Source organism: Chelonoidis abingdonii, chromosome 10 (genome assembly GCF_003597395.2).
Source record: "Chelonoidis abingdonii isolate Lonesome George chromosome 10, CheloAbing_2.0, whole genome shotgun sequence".
Classification (NCBI taxonomy): Eukaryota; Metazoa; Chordata; order Testudines; family Testudinidae; genus Chelonoidis; species Chelonoidis abingdonii.
Genome location: NC_133778.1, coordinates 4,530,320 through 4,547,973, shown reverse-complemented (window position 1 = coordinate 4,547,973; position 17,654 = coordinate 4,530,320). Strand labels below are relative to the sequence as shown.

Genomic DNA, 17,654 nt, shown 5'->3' with positions numbered 1-17,654 from the left:
GTTTATTGTGTTTTGGATGACGGTTTTTCTTTTTCCTCGTATTGTGTGACAGTTCTGAATGCAACAGCTTTTCCTCTGGAAGTCCTCTGGGAGGGCCTGTCTCAATTTGTCCCCACTACACTTATGGTATAAACACAAAGTTAACACACACAAAAATCACCTCCACCTTTTGAAAGATAGTTTATTGTGTATGGTTCTTTTCAGTGGCTCCCTTACATCTGGCTCCTTCTCCCCTTGTAATTCCCAACTGGTGTCACATGAGCGGAGCTGTCTTTTTATAGCAAAAGCACACGCGCTTCTCATTTACAACTGGCTGCCTTTGTACACTCTATTAAAAATAATAAAACTTGCTTCCCAAGTGCAAAGAATTGAAAATGTCCAGCATTGACTGTATTCCTGATCACCCGTCCAGCTCCAATCTGGTGAGGAGATTAAAGTCTGCCCTGGACGTCGGGGATGAGAACACAGTGATGGATTTGATCTCCACTGAAGTTCAACATGTGAATGCCACCATCGAACTCTCTAATGACGACTGGATGAAGGAACCACAAGCTCACCTGGACCCTTTAGTGCTAGTAGGTAACTGCGATATTTTTTTAAATGACAAAGATAGATACTTAAAAAGTCATTATTTTAATTGTGTGAAGAACTAACATTCCTTAACGGGAAGAAATTGACAGATGAAATTTTGTTTACCTGAAAATTAGATCTAGTCTAACAGGGCACCGGTTTTCCATGCTATGAGCTGGCACTTTAGACTAGCTCCAAGCTTCATCATCATCACTCTAGTTTCACCTCTTTCCAGTATTCCACCCTATGCTCGGTGTTTGCCATGTTTAAAACAATTGAATACATTATTCTAGCAGACAGGCCGCCGTAAGTGCAGCAATCAGGTCAGGATCAAAGATCAATTTGCTCTCCACACTGAAGAGTGTTTCTCAACCCTACCTTGCATTAGAACAATTTCCAGGCAGATAACGCTCATAAATTTAACTCGGTTGGAATCTGCCTCTCTTTGTAAATTAGAGTTTCGACAAAAGCCTGTCTAACGCAGCTAAGTATGCCATCCATTCCCTAACAGGAATAATCACATGAATCTTTTGCAGTCCCAGCACTCAGGACTCTAAGTTCCAGGTTACTGAGTTTTGCTGGCTTCTCTATCTACCTGGCATGCCCAAAGGTCACTGACACCTCCGAAGCACTCACTTGTGGTTGCGTGTGGCTCTGCTGTAGTCTGCCTCAGTTTCCCCTATGACTAGGTAACAATTAGTTCACTTTAACAGCCCTGTCAAAGAGAAGCCAAACTCTCTAAGGGTATGTCTACACTATGAAATTAAATCGATTTTATAGAAGTTGATTTTTAGAAATTGATTTTATACAGTTGACTGTGTATGTCCCCACTAAGTGCATTAAGTTGGCGGAGTGCATCCTCACTACCGTGACTAGCATTGACTTACAGAGCAGTGCACCATGGGTAGCTATCCCACAGTTCCTTAAGTCTCCGCCATCCATTGGATTTCTGGGTTAAGTTCCCAATGCCTGATGAGGCAAAAATATTGTTGCGAGTAGTTTTGGGTACATGTCGTCAGTTGCCCCGCCCTCCGTGAAAGCAACAGCTGTTAATCGTTTCATGCTTTTTTTGCTGGGTTACCCGTGGAGCCTGCTCAGCTCACCGTCACGCACTTTAAAAGCTCGCTGGCACTGTTTGCTGACTAGGTCAGACCTCAGCGCAACCAATATTCCCATTGTTATTCCTGCTTGCTGTGTGCTCCATAATATTTGTGAAAGTAAGAGGAGATGTTTATGGTGCGGTGGGAGGTTGAGACAAATCGCCTGGTGTCTGATTTTGAGCAGCCAGACACCAGGGTGATTAGAAGAGCACAGCAAGGTGCGCTGCGCATCAGAGAGGCTTTGAAAACCAGTTTCATGACTAGCCAGGCTTCCATGTGACAGCTGTGTGTGTTTCCCCTTGATGCAAACCTGCCCCCTTTGTCGATTTTAATTCTCTGTAAGCCAACCACCCTCCCCCCTTCAAAATAAAGTAACTATTGTTTTGAAAGCATACATTATTTCTTTATTAATTAAAAAAATTAGATAACGGACAAGGTAGCCCAGGTGGGGTGAGGGAGGAGGGAAGGACAAGATCGCATTGCTTATTTTAGCCACACTAAAAATCAAAGTGTTTGAATGACAGCCTTCTGTTGCTTTGGCCATTCTCTGGAGTGGAGTGGCTGGGTGCCCAGAGCCTCCCCCCGCACCATATTCTTGGGCATCTGGGAGAGGAGGCTATCGAACATGGGGAGGAGGGTAGGCGGTTATAGAGTGGATGCAGCAGGGGTCTGTGCTCTTGTTGGCTTTTGTCAAAGTTAGACTCAGGACTCACAGTTTGTCAGACCACTCTGTTTTATTAGCACAGCGTTCGGCTAATAACATCCAGATAATGTGAGCACCATGCAGGAACAAACATCTTATTTATACAGATGAAAGGGCGAGAACTTTAACAAAGGAAGCAGAATCTGATAAGTTTACCTGGGCTAGGCATGCATATCTTATTTCCTTACTAACTATTACTGATCTTCTGTTAATGTTTCGCCATTAGCACCATTGTTTATGCCTAATGTTTCCTTCCTGGCACCTGTATTTCAACATTTCTTATTTCTGCTTAAAGGTACACACAACATTTCTTTAATCCATTCTTATTTTTACAATATAATTCATTCTACTTTCACACTTTCCTGCAGCTCCAACAGACGCTTCATCATGTCCGTTTGCTCTCCCATTAGCCTCAGCATCGCGTCCTGCCTCCACTCTTCTCACTCACTTAATTCTTTCCTGGCCTCTGCCAATGAATGCCTCCATGCATTAAGCTGTGTCCTATCAGTGCGGGAGGACTGCATGAGTTTGGAAAACATGTCATTGTGAGTGCATTTTTTTCACCTTCTAGTCTGCAATAACCTCAGAGACGGAGATGATGGGGGAGTGTAGAAATATTCTATGCTCTACAGTTCTGTGGGGACTGCATGGTTACCAGTGCTGCTGAGTTCGCAACACTGACCAAACAGGAAACGAAATTCAGAAGTTCCTGGGGCTTCTCCTGTGTGCCTGGCTTGTGCATCGAAGTTCAAAGTGCTGTCCAGAGTGGTCACATTGGAGCATCCCAGAGGCCAGTACCGTCGATTTGCGTCCACACTACCCCAAATTCGACCCAGCAAGGTCAATTTTAGCACTACTCCCCTCACTGGGGGGGAGTACAGAAGTTAATTTTAAGAGCTCTTTAAGTCGACGGAACGGGATTGGTTGCGTGGACGCATTCATTTTTAAATCGACTTAACGTGGCTAAATTCGACCTAACTCCATAATATAGACCAGGCCTAACTAACTTCAGCATAGCTCCATTTAATAAATCATTCTGAAAGGACCGCTTGCACAATGGCTTAAAGGCCCTTAGCACAGAGCCCAGGCAAAACGTTAAAAGTCCCCAGTATAACAGTTTCTGAATCTGTTCAGAAAATTCTTCAGGGAGCTAGGCCAGGATGAGTCTCCCTTGCTAGTTCAACAGCTTCTTGAGCCGTTAGTCTCAGCTTCCTTTAGCAACAGCTCCTGCTTCTGTAAGCCTCAGGCTTCTCTGCTGTCTGGATAGCTCTGTAGTCTCTCTCTTAGATGGTCAGAGTCTCTCCTAGGCCTCCCCAGCTGGACATCTTTGCAGTCCCTTCTATTGGTTCAGCCTCTGTCTCAGGCTTTCCTGCCTGATGCTGTCTGTAACATCCCCACCTTAGCTTGCAGCTTCCTTTTTATAGCCAGCTAATTAATACCCACATCCCCACTCAGCTGTGGTGGGCCAGCTAATTAGCCCAGACTAATTGTTTCCAGGCCTCTGGCCCTAGTGGGGCAAGCCACCCTATGACATGGCGCTGACCCCAACATTCCCAGTCTCCTCTGTTACACTGGACAATTCATTACATCGCTGCTTTTACAGCTACTTTTTCTCACCCATAGGGGGCAGTGTTGCACGAAAACAACTGCCACACAACTATTTTGCCTTCCGTTTCAGCTGTTTTGAGTTCGATATTAAACACTTAAATCCTTTAAAGAAAATCTTGATACCAGAGTGCAAACACTACTTCATTTCTTAAAATTAAAGCAACCAGAAGTTATCGTTGCATCATGTGTATGAGGACAACGTGCAGATAAAAGTGTTATGCCTCTGTATCAACATGGGAGCCTCTCTTCCATGGAAACAGTGAGAAAAATAGAATGGGCATACTTTTGACCATCACAGCCTCTTTGTCCAGCCATAAAACAGAACAAAGTGGGATAGCTCAGTGAGGGGGGGATAGCTCAGTGGTTTGAGCATTGGCCTGCTAAACCCTGAGTTGTGAGCTCAATCCTTGAGGGGCCCATTTAGGGATCTGGAGCAAAAATCTGTCTGCGGATTGGCCCTCCTTTGAGCAAGGGGTTGGACTAGATGACCTCCTGAGGTCCCTTCCAATCCTGATATTTTATGAAAGTACAATATAGAGCTAGCTTCAAAAGTGACCTATACCCATTTCTCAGAGGAAGGCAGAGACGTGGACTCAGGACGTAGTGCATGGGAAGGGGATTTCACTGGCAGTTAGGATGGCTTCCATGCCTTCAGGACTTTTGGCCATGCTGGAGGCACTATGGCCATAGTCTCTGCAACTCTAATAGTCATGCAGCATAAAAGAGAGGAAAATGATGAGTCTTGTCCAAGTAAGCCAACTGAGCATGTCCTGTCATTGTCTAATCCACTCGGGAGGGTACATTATTTTCCTGGTTCTTCTGTTTTTAAACTGTTTTTATATCTTTCTTTTTTTTTCCAAATACACAACAAAGTTGCAGGGAGGGAGAAATACAAAGTGAATGGCCAGAATTTAGCCTAGAGAACAATCAGACTTTTGAATTTCCCCTTTTAGGTAAATTGGTTTCCCACGTAGTGCAGCATTCAGGGAAAGAGCCATGAAGCAGGCACACAGAGAGCAGCTGGGGAGAAGCAGCAGTGCTGTCAGAGGTCTGGGAGGACTGCTGATTAGGCCCAGTCCCCAGGCCTGGGGGGATCAGTGTGGAGAATCCGCTGCTTAAATGCCCTGTATTGAATTAGCTTTTGGAGCCTGGAGTCTGTGGGGTTAGAGTGCAGAGGCTGTGGGCAATGAAGACTAGTCAGGATTGTGGAAGTAAAGGCAGGTCTGACAGGGATTGGAAGGGGATTTCAATGCAAACAGTCACCTCTGTGAGCAGGAGTCAGGCTGGCTGTAACCCTAATAACGCAAGATTTGTAGAAGCGAGGATTGTGTGAGGCGAATGCGAAAGACTGTGTGAGAAGTTGTTGCGACCTTGTGTAGATAATATAGAATGTGGACTAGAGTCAAAATAAGTGAGAAAAATAAGTTATCAGGATGACCTATGTATAAACAAAATGCAGCTGTTGCTTATTATTGTATGTAATAAAAGGTATAAACGCTGTAATTGTTTATCTTTGAAGAGACCTGCCTAGGAGGGGTAAACCCTATGTCCTAGCGCACTCTTTCCCTCCATGCAATTGCTAGAGAAATGAAGTATCTGACTTTGCTGCACCCAACCAAAAAGTGAGAACTGAGGTTTTTTTCGACAGGATGGACCAGTGGTTGAGGCACTGGCTTGGTATCAAGAGATGGGGTGCAATTCCCAGCTTTGCCATAGGCTGCATGTGTGAACTTGGGCAAGTCCCAAAGGGCCTGATTTTCAGAGGTGCCACACACCCACAACGCTTATTGACCTCAAGAGGAGATATGGGTGCTTAGAAGTCTGAGTACCTCTGGGCCTTTGCAAAATAGGAAGAGAAGTAACGCCCCATTTCACGGGGTGTTGCAGGGATAAAGTTGCTAACAATCACGAGGCACATAGCAATAGGACGTATAAAAGCGGCTAGAGAGACAGAGGGAGCAAACTGGGAGTTGCTAACATAGAGGAATTCAAGCCCCTGCTCCCCTCATATTTAAAGTCAACTGTGTTCAAACGTGACATTTCAGCTCTGCCCTCACAGTCATGCTGCATCTTTGAACAAGGAGGTGTGACAAAGTTCCTCCTCTACCTTGGTGGGTCCTGCGCTTATTGACAGATTTGCTCACCTCAGTGATCTTCCCCACAGTCTGGGTCAACTACTCCTGTGTCTGATCAGGAGTTGGGAGGTTTGGGGGGAACCCGGGCCCACTGTCTACTCCGGGTTCCAGCCCAGGGCCCTGTGGATTGCAGCTGTCTATAGTGCCTCCTGTAACAGCTGCATGACAGCTACAACTCCCTGGGCTACTTCCCCATGGCCTCCTCCAAACACCTTCGTTATCCTCACCACAGGACCTTCCTCCTGGTGTCTGATAAACCTTGTACTCCTTAGTCCTCAGCACACCTCTTCTCTCAGCTCCTTGGTGCTCTGCCCAGCTACCTCACACACACTTCTCTTCCTCTGGCTCCTCCCTGCCTGACGTGAGTGAGCTCTTTTAAACCCAGTGCCGTGATTCTAGCCTGCCTTGTGGCTGCAGATGACTCAATCAGCCTGTCTGCCTTAATGCTCATGCATTTCTGATTACTCTAGTGTAGCCCCTGCTCTGGTCACTCAGGGAACAGAAAACTACTCATCCAGTGACCAGTATATTTGCCCTCTACCAGACTCCTGTACCTCACTGGTTGGGATCTGTCACAGCGGTAAAACCTTGAAAATTCACATTAATGACTGGAAGCCCCATTGCGAGTTATCAGATGTGAGAACACACAGTTTAGGAGAGCAAGGATAATGCATCATAGCATACTTTGGGCATTGATTCTGACAAATGGAGCTTACTTTAAATTATTTACGATACTTCCTGCTGTACAAATATCTTCCAGCACAATTTATGAAAGTAATGAAGTCTTGGTAACATGAGACATCACTAATGTACTTAGCTATCGCTGAGAAGTGGGGAGAGACCATTGTATATGTGAGAGCACTATGGAGTGTGCTAACACGCAAACCTACTATAACTGATGGAATTTCACAAGCCATATGACATAAGGCCAGTTTGCCAAAGCTTCACACACCATTATTCACCTTATCATTTCATAGCTACATGCCACAGGGAAAAAATAATAGGCAAAGTTCTCTTTGCCAACATCAACTTCATGGGAAATTTGATTTGATGTGGATTCAGATTAAATTTGTACATAGGTATTGAGGAAGGTCATTCTTTGGCCAGTGAAAAACTAAATCCATATTTGAATGTCTATTTCTAATTACAGGTTTCAGAGTAGCAGCCGTGTTAGTCTGTACCTGCAAAAAGAACAGGAGTACTTGTGGCACCTTAGAGACTAACAAATTTATTTCTGCATAAGCTTTCATGAGCTACAGCTCACTTCTTCGGATGCATAGAATGGAACACACAGACAGAAGATATTTATACATACAGAGAACATGAAAAGGTGATTGGCCTCTTCCAGTTGGTTTGCATACTTCCACCTTTTCATGTTCTCTGTATATATAAATATCTCCTGTCTGTGTGTTCCATTCTATGCATCCGAAGAAGTGAGCTGTAGCCCACGAAAGCTTATGCTGAAATAAATGTGTTAGTCTCTAAGGTGCCACAAGTGCTCCCGTTCTCATTTCTAATTAAACAAAGAACTATAATTCCTCTACCTGCACCAAACCAAATTTAAAAGACAGCAGAGGACACTAGTACACTATTATTGGAGCTGAACAGGAATTTTCTGTTAAAATTTGTTATATACGATATACGTGATACAAGTCAAAACAAAACATTGTGGCCTTATCTAAATGCTTGGATAATTTCCCTTAAAAAATGTTGATGAAATCAATATGTTCCCACAAAACAGGGCAACTTAGTCAAATCAGCATTTTCCAATGGAAAGCTGTTCCACTGGAATAATTTTGACCAGGTCTGTGTATTTAACCACACTGAGCAGAGGTCTCCATTGAGCAGTCTGCAATGACAGATCTCTTTCCTGAATTAATACAGTTACTTCCAAACTTTATAAGGTGTACAAGTCATTTAAATTTTCCCTCCAATGTGCATTACTTTGCATTTATGAACATTGAACTTCATTTGCTATCATATTGCCCATTCACTCAGCTTTGCTTGGTCTCTTGGGAGAGCCTCACAGTCCTCTCTGCTCTTCCCTGATCTACATAATTGTGTGTCAGATCCAGAGTTTAACCAAGGGCATTCATTCTCCCCTGCCTTGCACTTTGTGCCTTCATTTACATATCTGAGTGTGCAAAATGCTCCCAAAATCACAAGATACAAGACAGCAGGGAATCAGTCTCAAGAACAGTAAGTATTTATGCTTGAGCTGGACAAATTATTTATAATTAATAATTTATTGGACAAACTTTGCCTTTTTCTCCATTGCAGTTGTCTCAAATTTATTTATGATTCAGCTTAGCGGTAAGTTCTTAGCCTATAGCATGTGTGCAATCAATTGCAAGAACTCGATATGTAAATATGAGATGTTTTTAATTGGATATTTAAGTCACATGAGTAATTTCCACAGGTAAATAAGCAGCACAATAATTATAAACATATCAATGCTATTGCAATAAAGCAAACTGTCTCTGGGAGTGAGAAAAGGGCCTTAGGAGAAAAGGTACCATGCTTTGTAACAAGATAAATGCATCCTCCCTCTTTGTTTGTTTCCAGCCTAAGAATGCAGCCCTGAAAAAGAAGGGGTCCCTTCTTTCTTTCACAGGGTTATCAGTCTGGGACAGAATGGTTTGAGAGAGAAAAAACAAAGTGAGGAAGCAGACTCGAAAAATTCATCCTTACCTGGAGAACACCCCTAAGACACGGTTAGAGCAGACATGATTCTCTGAAAGAGCAAGGAAAAGGGAAGCCTCTGTCAACCTGCTTTTAGCAAAGCATTTAAAAAATGTCTAGTTCTCTTGGTTGTGGATCAAGGCTTCAAAACTTAACCAGAATACACCCTAAAGGTTTGAAAGGCAAATGGACTCTAAAAACCCCAAAATGTATATGTAAAAATCTCCTGATTTTTAAGCCAATCTTGTGATTTTGAATCCTTGGGGTTGGCAGTATTGGAAGTTATGATTTGAAGCCTATATAATGTTATAAACTAACAAAGCTGTTATGTAGCAGCTTCAGGGTAATAAATTAGTAAACATGCTCTCAATTTACTCTTTTTAGTTTTGCATATTGTGCTCTTTCACATGACAATAATGAGTTTTCCTAATAATGTGAAATCAGCTCAGACAATTTGAGTCATTATTAATAGACACACTTGATCTGAAGAAGTAAAATTGCTTAATGTTTTGTTAAATGAGGTGTACTCTACGAACATTCATATTCAGAAAGAAGGGTAAGATACTAAACATATTAAAGATTAATGGTTGTAATGCTATTGCTAATGTAGGGAGCATGCTTGTGAGCTGTACCTTTGTGGGCCCTATCCTGAAAATACATCCCTGAGTAATTTACAGATCTGAGTCAGACCGTTACGTAGAATTACTCACTTGCATAATTATTGTCAGGATCAGGCCCTAAAACTAAAACCTGTTTGTTAGCCTGCCCACCCAAAATAATAAAGTGAAACTATTAAAAGGAAGGAAGAATGACAAAAAGGACTGAAACTAGGATGATCACTTTGGAACAGATTGTAGTAACCTTAGTCAGGTAGGGAAGCATTTTACTACACAACTAGTGCCATTGGTTTCAACTGAATGAGACATAGGTAACTTATTTCAATTGGACAACACTTTTTTTTTTTTTTTTTTAATGAAAAAGGCATTTGGAGGGCCCAAAACTATTTGCCAAATTCAGGTTGAATTCAATCAGAAGAGCCAAAATGTTTCTTTTTAACTTTTCTGTTTTGAAACATTTTGGTTTTGATTTTTGCTTTGAAATGGCGTTTTGATTTCAAATTTGACCAACTTAAAAAAAAAAAACACATGCACACCAAGAAAGATGAAAAACACCCAAAACAGGTGACTCAAAATGAAAACCTTGAAAAATGTTTTGGTCCATTCAAAACAAAATTTTTCAGTTTGACAAAAAAAATCATTTCAGTTGGAATCAAATCAGATTTTTTGGGGAGGTTGGTATTTTGTTGTTTTGTTTTTTTTCAATTTAGCCTACAAAGTGCCCCAAATAAAGTGCATTTTTTGCTCAGCTCTGCTCATCATCATCAACTAATCAGAAACTGACCTTCTGTCAACAGCAGTTCCTACTCTGCGTGTGAATAGACAGTAGAAAAGAGCATCCAAAACATAACATATAAAGGCAACCAAAAGAACGTAGCTTTGTCCAAGATCATAGAGTGATATTTCATCATCACTGATGTAATTTCTGACCAAGTCATAACAAAAATTAATTTTCCCATACAAATAGAGCAAGAGATCTGTTTCAGTCTAGATTACTTATTTTATGTTAAGAAAAACAACACAGACTGAACAAATATCACGTCTCCATGAGTGAGAGATCACTATCACTAACATTCTGCATGCTGACCTTAAACACAAGATAGTAGCTGCATCACATGTTCCCATGTTGCAGGCAGGAAGAGAATCTTGTACTTTTAATGAAGTACACAGAATGTCTACATCTCCTTCAATTACATAGAGCGTATATTTGTGGTCTATTTGGGAGGCAGTGCAGCCTAGTGTCTTGGTTACTGAATTAGGACTTGGGTTTAATTCTGAGCCCTGACCCTGGTTTGCTGGGTGACCTGGGGCAAGTCACTTACTCACTCCATGCCTCAGTTTCTCCATCTGTACAAAGGGATCATTGATATTGACCTCCTTTGTAAAGCATGTTGAGATCGGCACATGGCAAATGGTATAAAAAGGCATATTTTAAGGAGCATAGGACAATATCTACTGTAGTTTTGATCAGGATTATTTATTTTCTGAAATGGATTTTGGCATTAAAAATACAGTGATTTCAGACTATTGAATATCATTCATAGAAAACAAAAGAAACTGGGTAACACTTGATTTCCAGGAAAGAGTATACTGAGATGATGCACGGGCCAAAAGCAAGCAACTCAAAGTGTCCCGAAGTAGGTATAGGGGGTAAAAACCTGGCTCTGCTGAAGTCAATGGTGCAATGCCCATTGACTTCAATGGGGTGAGGATTTCACCCATGGTGTCTGTATGAAGTTCCCTTTCTTGAAAATCTATTGAATATACATCCAAATTCTGTCACAACGATGAAGTTTCTTCAGAACTTCTAACAAATTAGGACAACTTTAGATCCAAAGCTGCTGGTTCGTTACAGTCTTTTCTCCCATAGAGCAATGAGGTTTATAGCGTCGGCTTTTTTAGCAATCCAGCTGGGGAGCCTTCCTTGCTCGTCACTGTTTATTAGCCAGCAGCATTTCTATGGATCCAAGATTTCAGTAAGAGGTGCACAGACTTCAGAAAGTGACCAACAAATCCACAATAATCCACCTGCCAGGAATCAATGCTCATTTTATGACCGCTAAGATTAACTAAAACCATGAAAATATGGTTTCATCCTGAGCTTCATACTGTAGCTTCTAATCAGTTGGAAAACCAGCTTGCCTTAGCTAAGCATGTGAGTGAAGTAACTGAGACAGACTGGTGTTTGTTACATGCACCACTTAGGGATTATTAAAATCCTCCCGGTTGTGGCTAATTTTAGCCTCACATGTTAGTAATGCTGCTATTATTATAACTGTGTTCCTGCGCTGACCACAACATTTGAGTAATTGGATGGAAATAATAGCTCACAAAAAGGGGGAGGGATGAAACGTGGATCTGAATATTGTAACACGCTGTCTCTGGCTGTGTAAATTTGGGGGATTTCCCCCCACATTCTTTCCACTCCTGTGCTACTCACACCCCTCTTTTCCATTCACAACACGTCCTTGTGGCCAAGGACTAGGCTCTCCACTGAACATATCAGCCCTGCTCCCTAACTTGCATGGGGGGTGGGAGAAGATAATCCATTCCTACAGTAGAACATGTTGATTTCTCCGCATTCCCAGCTGCACCTGGGGTGGGAAATAAAAGATCAGGAGCAAAATGCAGATTTCCTCTATGGCAACCAACCAGGTTAATTGCTGGGAGAAATTATGAGACGATATGAACCATGCCAAACACCAATCCAAATCTCAAACCAAGCCCAGACTACATACAGGTTCAAAACAGTTAAAGTGATACACTCATTCCTGCCCCTACCTTCCTTACTTACCCCAAAAGTTGACTGCCTTTGCTCAAAGACACCTTTGGGGAGCAGAAGGATCAGCAAGATCTATTGGGACATCTGCCATATTACAATGATGACTCATTCAAGTCAACCACGTAATATAGAACATGAATAGGAGGATGAATAGAGCACATAGCCAGATACCTCCCTTGCCCGGTGGAATATCAACAAGCACAGAGGCTTGGATGAGACGAGGAAGAGACACTGGGGGCTAAGGATCAGCCAAAGGTTGGAGAAGCAAGGTTGGACAGGAGGAAGGGAAGAATCTGATTAGATTTGGAAGGAGAAGGAAAACTAAGAAAACTGTTAAAAGATTTCGATGATCTTAGATAAACTTCAGGTGCTGACACATGTGGAGACATCGTTTAATGGTTCAGGAAGAGTCCCTCTCTCAAAGCCTAAAGGAAAAATAAAATATTGAGGAGTTGAAGCCTTACCAGTTAGGATAAATCCATGTTCTATTTTAGTTCCAGTTTTCTAGCAGGAGGGGCTGAGGCATAAAAGTCAGGTCTGGATCGGATTTCAAATTCACTCCTCCGTCAAAAGATTGGAAGTGTTCAGATCTGGGCGTTTGGCTGGGGTCTAGCGCAACTTTCAAGATGCTGCACTGTAAAGCTCAATGCGACTTTCGCGACGTGCTTCGTTACAAGGTCCTCTGATTCTTCGCAGTAGCATTGAGGAGGTGGCACAAGAGGCTATAGTGGCGTCTGTACTGCAGACATGATAGCACAATGATGAATGCAGAGATACAAATGGGTCTGTGGGAAAGAAGGTAAAAGGAAAACAAAGCAATACAGTTACAAACTCTGGGAAACAATGGAAAGCTGTCAGATTGTAAAGAACACCCTCTACAGAAATGTCAAAATCACTTCCATCCTCACCTACATATTGTCAACTATTCCATTCCACTAGTGACCCTCTTTAGTTTGGGAAATGTAATAGAATTGCAGCACAAGGCCACGACTCTTCCATTTTTGTACATGGTTTGCTGGCTTCATTAGGTTGCAATTTATTTAAGTCATTATGTTTTCTCAAGGAGATTTCTTTGGATATTTACTCGGGAAGGGGGCAGTTAGGACATGGATCTTAACGTTTTAGATTACATGAAACTTATTAATTGAGAGGAATGTTCTTGTGCTTAAGCCGTCAGACTGGGAGTCATGCGATCCATCATCAGTTATTGGCTCTGCATAGTCATCCTGCGTGAGCTTGAGTATATTAGTTAGGGCTTGATCCTGCTTCCATTGTAAAACTCCCAGTGACTTCAGTGAAAGCAGCTGAACCAACCCTCACACCTTTGCAACCCCATTGAAGTCTATGGGAGTTTTGCCATTAATTTCAATGGTAATAGGATTAGATTCTGTCTGTTTGCTATACATAGCACAAGGATATTAATCCTTAGATCAAGAGGTGCTGAGAGTTTTTAATTCATACATGTTTATAAAGTGCTTTGAGATACTCAGAAGACGCTATTCTGAGCACGGCTTTTGCAGCAGAATATTATCACTTAATGTGAAACCCAATTGCACCTAATGGCTCTTTTGTGCTCAAAAGCATATGACAGTGGATAGCGCCAGAAATATGGATCATAGTCCTGAAAAAATCAGTCTCCCAGCTAAACCACTTACAACATGTATTTTTACACAGGCTCCAGAAGAATACAAGTGATATAAATTAATTCAGCTAGGGAAAAAGAGAAGTTAGAGGCCTTGGGATGAGTGGTTTCTTTTATTATGGGGAAATTTTCCTCCAGATTAAACTGGTCTCTTTCTCCGCCAATCTGCTGTCTGGAATAAAATAGGAGTTTAATCACAGAGGTGCTGACACAAAGCTGCACTGTGAACATTTGACCTTAGCTATCACCTTGTGATTACATACATACATATGTATATATATATATATAACTAGGCAGGCTTGCTGTTGCTGTATCCAGAAGTCCATATGACCCTTACTGTATCAAGTAACCATTATCATCTGACCCCACTGGAGTTATAAATACAACAATAGAGCCCTAACTGGATTATAATTGGACAATGGTAACAGGACAATGGAAATAACTATAAAAGACCATCTATCCACACAGCTAGGTCTTGTACTAAAATAAGTTGCAGTGCATTGCAATGGATGAGCTGCCAGGACCCGTTATAGAGAAGCTACAGATCTTTCAGACAGTGGAATCAGAGCACCCATTAATGGCTCATGCTCCAGTGGAAAAGTACTATACAGCACTGGTCACGGGAGACCTGAGAAACATCAAGGTCCTGACTGATAAATATTATGAAGACGTCAATCTGATTTTTGAGATCATTAAAAATGAGCTGGAATGGCAAGTGAAAAGCCTGGCCTCTTTTGGAACGTCAGGTACTCTTGCTTTCAAGGACCTGTTTAAAAAGTAAACAGGCACTTACTAACACTGCTTGAGAGAAAGGTGCGGTGTGTTTATATTAAATGAATTACGCTCTGTTTTTAAGTAGCCTGCTAATATGTTGCAGAGGAGTCTGATTTCTTTTGAGATGGTTATACCATATGCTCCATGGATGCAGCCTTTGTGCTAAATGTTTGCAGTGCCTCACTGTTAGCAAGTGCTCTAGATGGGAAAAATGAAGAGACTGATTCTCCAAATTCTTACTAATAGATCTAGGGTACAAATGTTCAGTGATTTAGGAGCCTAACGTGCCTAACTTGTTTTTAATAATAGGTCAGTTTGGCATGTTTGAACATTGCACCCACAGTGCTTACTGCCAAGCATAGTTCCATGGGACCAGTTTGTGCAGCTCACGGGCAGCTGTGCATTCGGGGCAGGAGGATAAAGGGGTGCAGAGTGACACTGCAGCAGGGGGCGCTCTGGAGATGTCCTGCCCTGGGGAGACGGAAGGTTTACTTGAGCCCTGCAGTGACAGGGGGAGCGTGCAATGTGCGATATCCCTGCAGCATTTTACATCCAGGCTGTGCCTATTCTTAGCCCCTCATTAGCACTAGGATGCCCTAGGGAAGTAGAGAGGAGGCAGAGCCTGCAATACCCAGAGCACACAATGCCATTCTGCACAGGCTCCCTCCCTCCCACTGTGCACCTATGTAATGCCTAGGCTAAACCCAGCCCATCATGGGCAATGGAACTATATACCCAGCGCCAGGGCTGGATAAAAACACTGAACAAAACACCAGCGTGTCAGAAAATGTGGCTTCACCAAAAACAAAATCTCCCGTGGAAAAGGAGAGAGTTTTTCACAGGATTTTCCATTAGAGAAAATTGAAATTAAATGTTTTCCTTCAGGTCAGCGTTAATCCCTGTGACCACCTGAGCTGCCACAGGGCCTGATGGGAGTTGTACTTCTGGATTCCTTATGCTCTCATTCTTCTCTAAGAGCCCAGCTCACTGTCTGGACTACGTTTCCCATGATGCACTACTGTCTCTCCATGGCATTTCAACTTTTCTAAATCAATGTCTTTCTAAACTCCTTAGTGTGCCACAAGCTTCGTTAGTTCAGATTTTTGTCCAAGTTCAGGACACAAACAAATATCCATTTCCCACAGGATGGAAATTCCATTTTCCAATCCGTTCTACCCAACCTTAAGCACCGCACACAGTGAGATCACTCCCCAGGCTGACTCCCAGGTCCCTCAGCAGGCCAGGAATAGAATTCAGGTCTCTCAAGTACCAGTCTGTCCACTAGGCCACACTGCAGAGGGCTAAAGTGCAGCTCAGTTTGTGTCTATCCTTAAAGCAGGCGAAGTTGAACTATTCCCCTGCTTGAAGTTAGACATATGGCTGCTGAGGCAGGGCTTGAAAAATTAGGGATCCTACTAGTGTAACTGAAACAGTCTCAATAGACAAAAAAGTCATTCAAATCAGAATGGGGCTAAGTTGCTTTGAATAGGTTTATTTTTAATTGCGCTTATTACGCCGTACATATTAAAAAATGCAGAAACCAAGAGTTTGACTTTTAGACTGAGCCCTCGCCCCCTATAAACAAACACACGACTAGTATGAATGTGTGCCTCCACCTAGAGTCATAACTGCTCAGTCGGAGGTCACAGGCCCTGTACTTGCCCCTTTAGCTCAAGTGGCTTCTGAAGCAGACGAAGCTGAATTCCCTCTCCGCTGTTGCCATGAAGTGCTAAGTGTCCTGGCTTGGGGAGTGGTGTCAGAAATAGGATTTGAACGATCCCAGAGGCTCAAGGGGAGACATTTATCTAAGCAGTTTTTTAAATGCTTTCCTGGATACTAGGGATGTATCACTGTGTCTATACTGAAAGGGATCGGTAACATTTCATAGCGCTTACCCGGTTCCTCCTTTGGTTCAAGGGATGGGAAAAACTGGGACAAATGCAGTCCCAAAATAGGGAGACAACACAATCACAAAATCTTCCCATCCAAAACTTCGATCTGAAACAATAGCCTCCATCCTTTCTGCAATGGAAGGATCTGGGGGAGGAGTTACACCACACATGCATGCATCATTGGCCACTGGATTTTAATTTCCTGAGCAACAACAGAAGGGAAGGGGATAAAATAATTTGCAGAATTTCTACCTGTGCATAGGGAGGAAGGCTGGTTATGTGGCACTAGACCACCAGAGGAAACCACGAGCCTGGGACTTGGGTGACCCCCACTATGCCCCAGACTTCCTGTGAGATCTGGAATTTCATCACTCCACACTTCATCTCTCTGCCTCGGTTGCCCATGTCTAAAGAGGGGATAATACTTCCCTTGCCAATGCCTCACCAGCGTGCTGGGGAAATCTATTTATGTATGTTTTGGTGGCACGACTTGGGTATTCTAGAGCTATTGGAGTACCTAGAGAGAGGGTGTACCTGCTCCCAAACATATGTAGCTCGTGATCTACAGAAGGCAGCCTGCAGGGTTTGACCTGCTGTGTGTGATGGCATATTGACTTTAGGGGATTGTGTGTACATAAAGCAAGCAGGGGGCAGTGGAACCGAACAGCCAGCACATCTCTGATGGCTAGCTTCACACAGGAACTACGAGGCAGAGAAGCCAGCCACTGGAATGAAATACATGCATATAGTTCTTTGCAAATCTAAACTCTATCTGTGCCAGGACAGTTGTCATGTTGTAGAGGAGCAGACTCACCCCTGCGGTGCCTCCTGCTGATGACTCAGGGAATTAGCTCGATTTCCACCCCGGAGCACCCTCTGCAGGCCAGTGATCTGCCTGTCGTCTGGCCCCCATGTCCCTCCCGGACCTGGTGCCTGTGTACCTGGGGTGCTGCCCCCTGGCAGTAACCCCTTTCTCTCAGGGTCTCCCCTCCCAGGGGAACCCCCACTTCTCCTCAGTATAAGGTTACTGCCAGTCATTATCTAGCCCCATACCCTGGGGCAGACTGCAGTATCAGCCTACTCATCACAGGCAAGGTTGGGTTTGGATCTGCTGCCTTGGCCTACCCCTGGGCTGCCCTCTGCAACCCC

At 43.1% G+C, this 17,654-nt stretch overlaps 1 protein-coding gene across 1 annotated transcript in view; it reads left to right on the top strand.

Annotated features, from left to right (window-relative positions):
• The first annotated feature begins 309 nt into the window (after positions 1-309).
• The window catches only part of ASB18 (ankyrin repeat and SOCS box containing 18), a 53,068-nt gene continuing 35,723 nt past the window's right edge, over positions 310-17,654 (top strand). Inside the window, exon 1 of the mRNA XM_032800073.2 lies at positions 310-579. Within this exon, the coding sequence (XP_032655964.1) occupies positions 375-579 (205 nt within the window). The 5' untranslated portion in view covers positions 310-374. The remainder of the gene's footprint in view (positions 580-17,654) is intronic.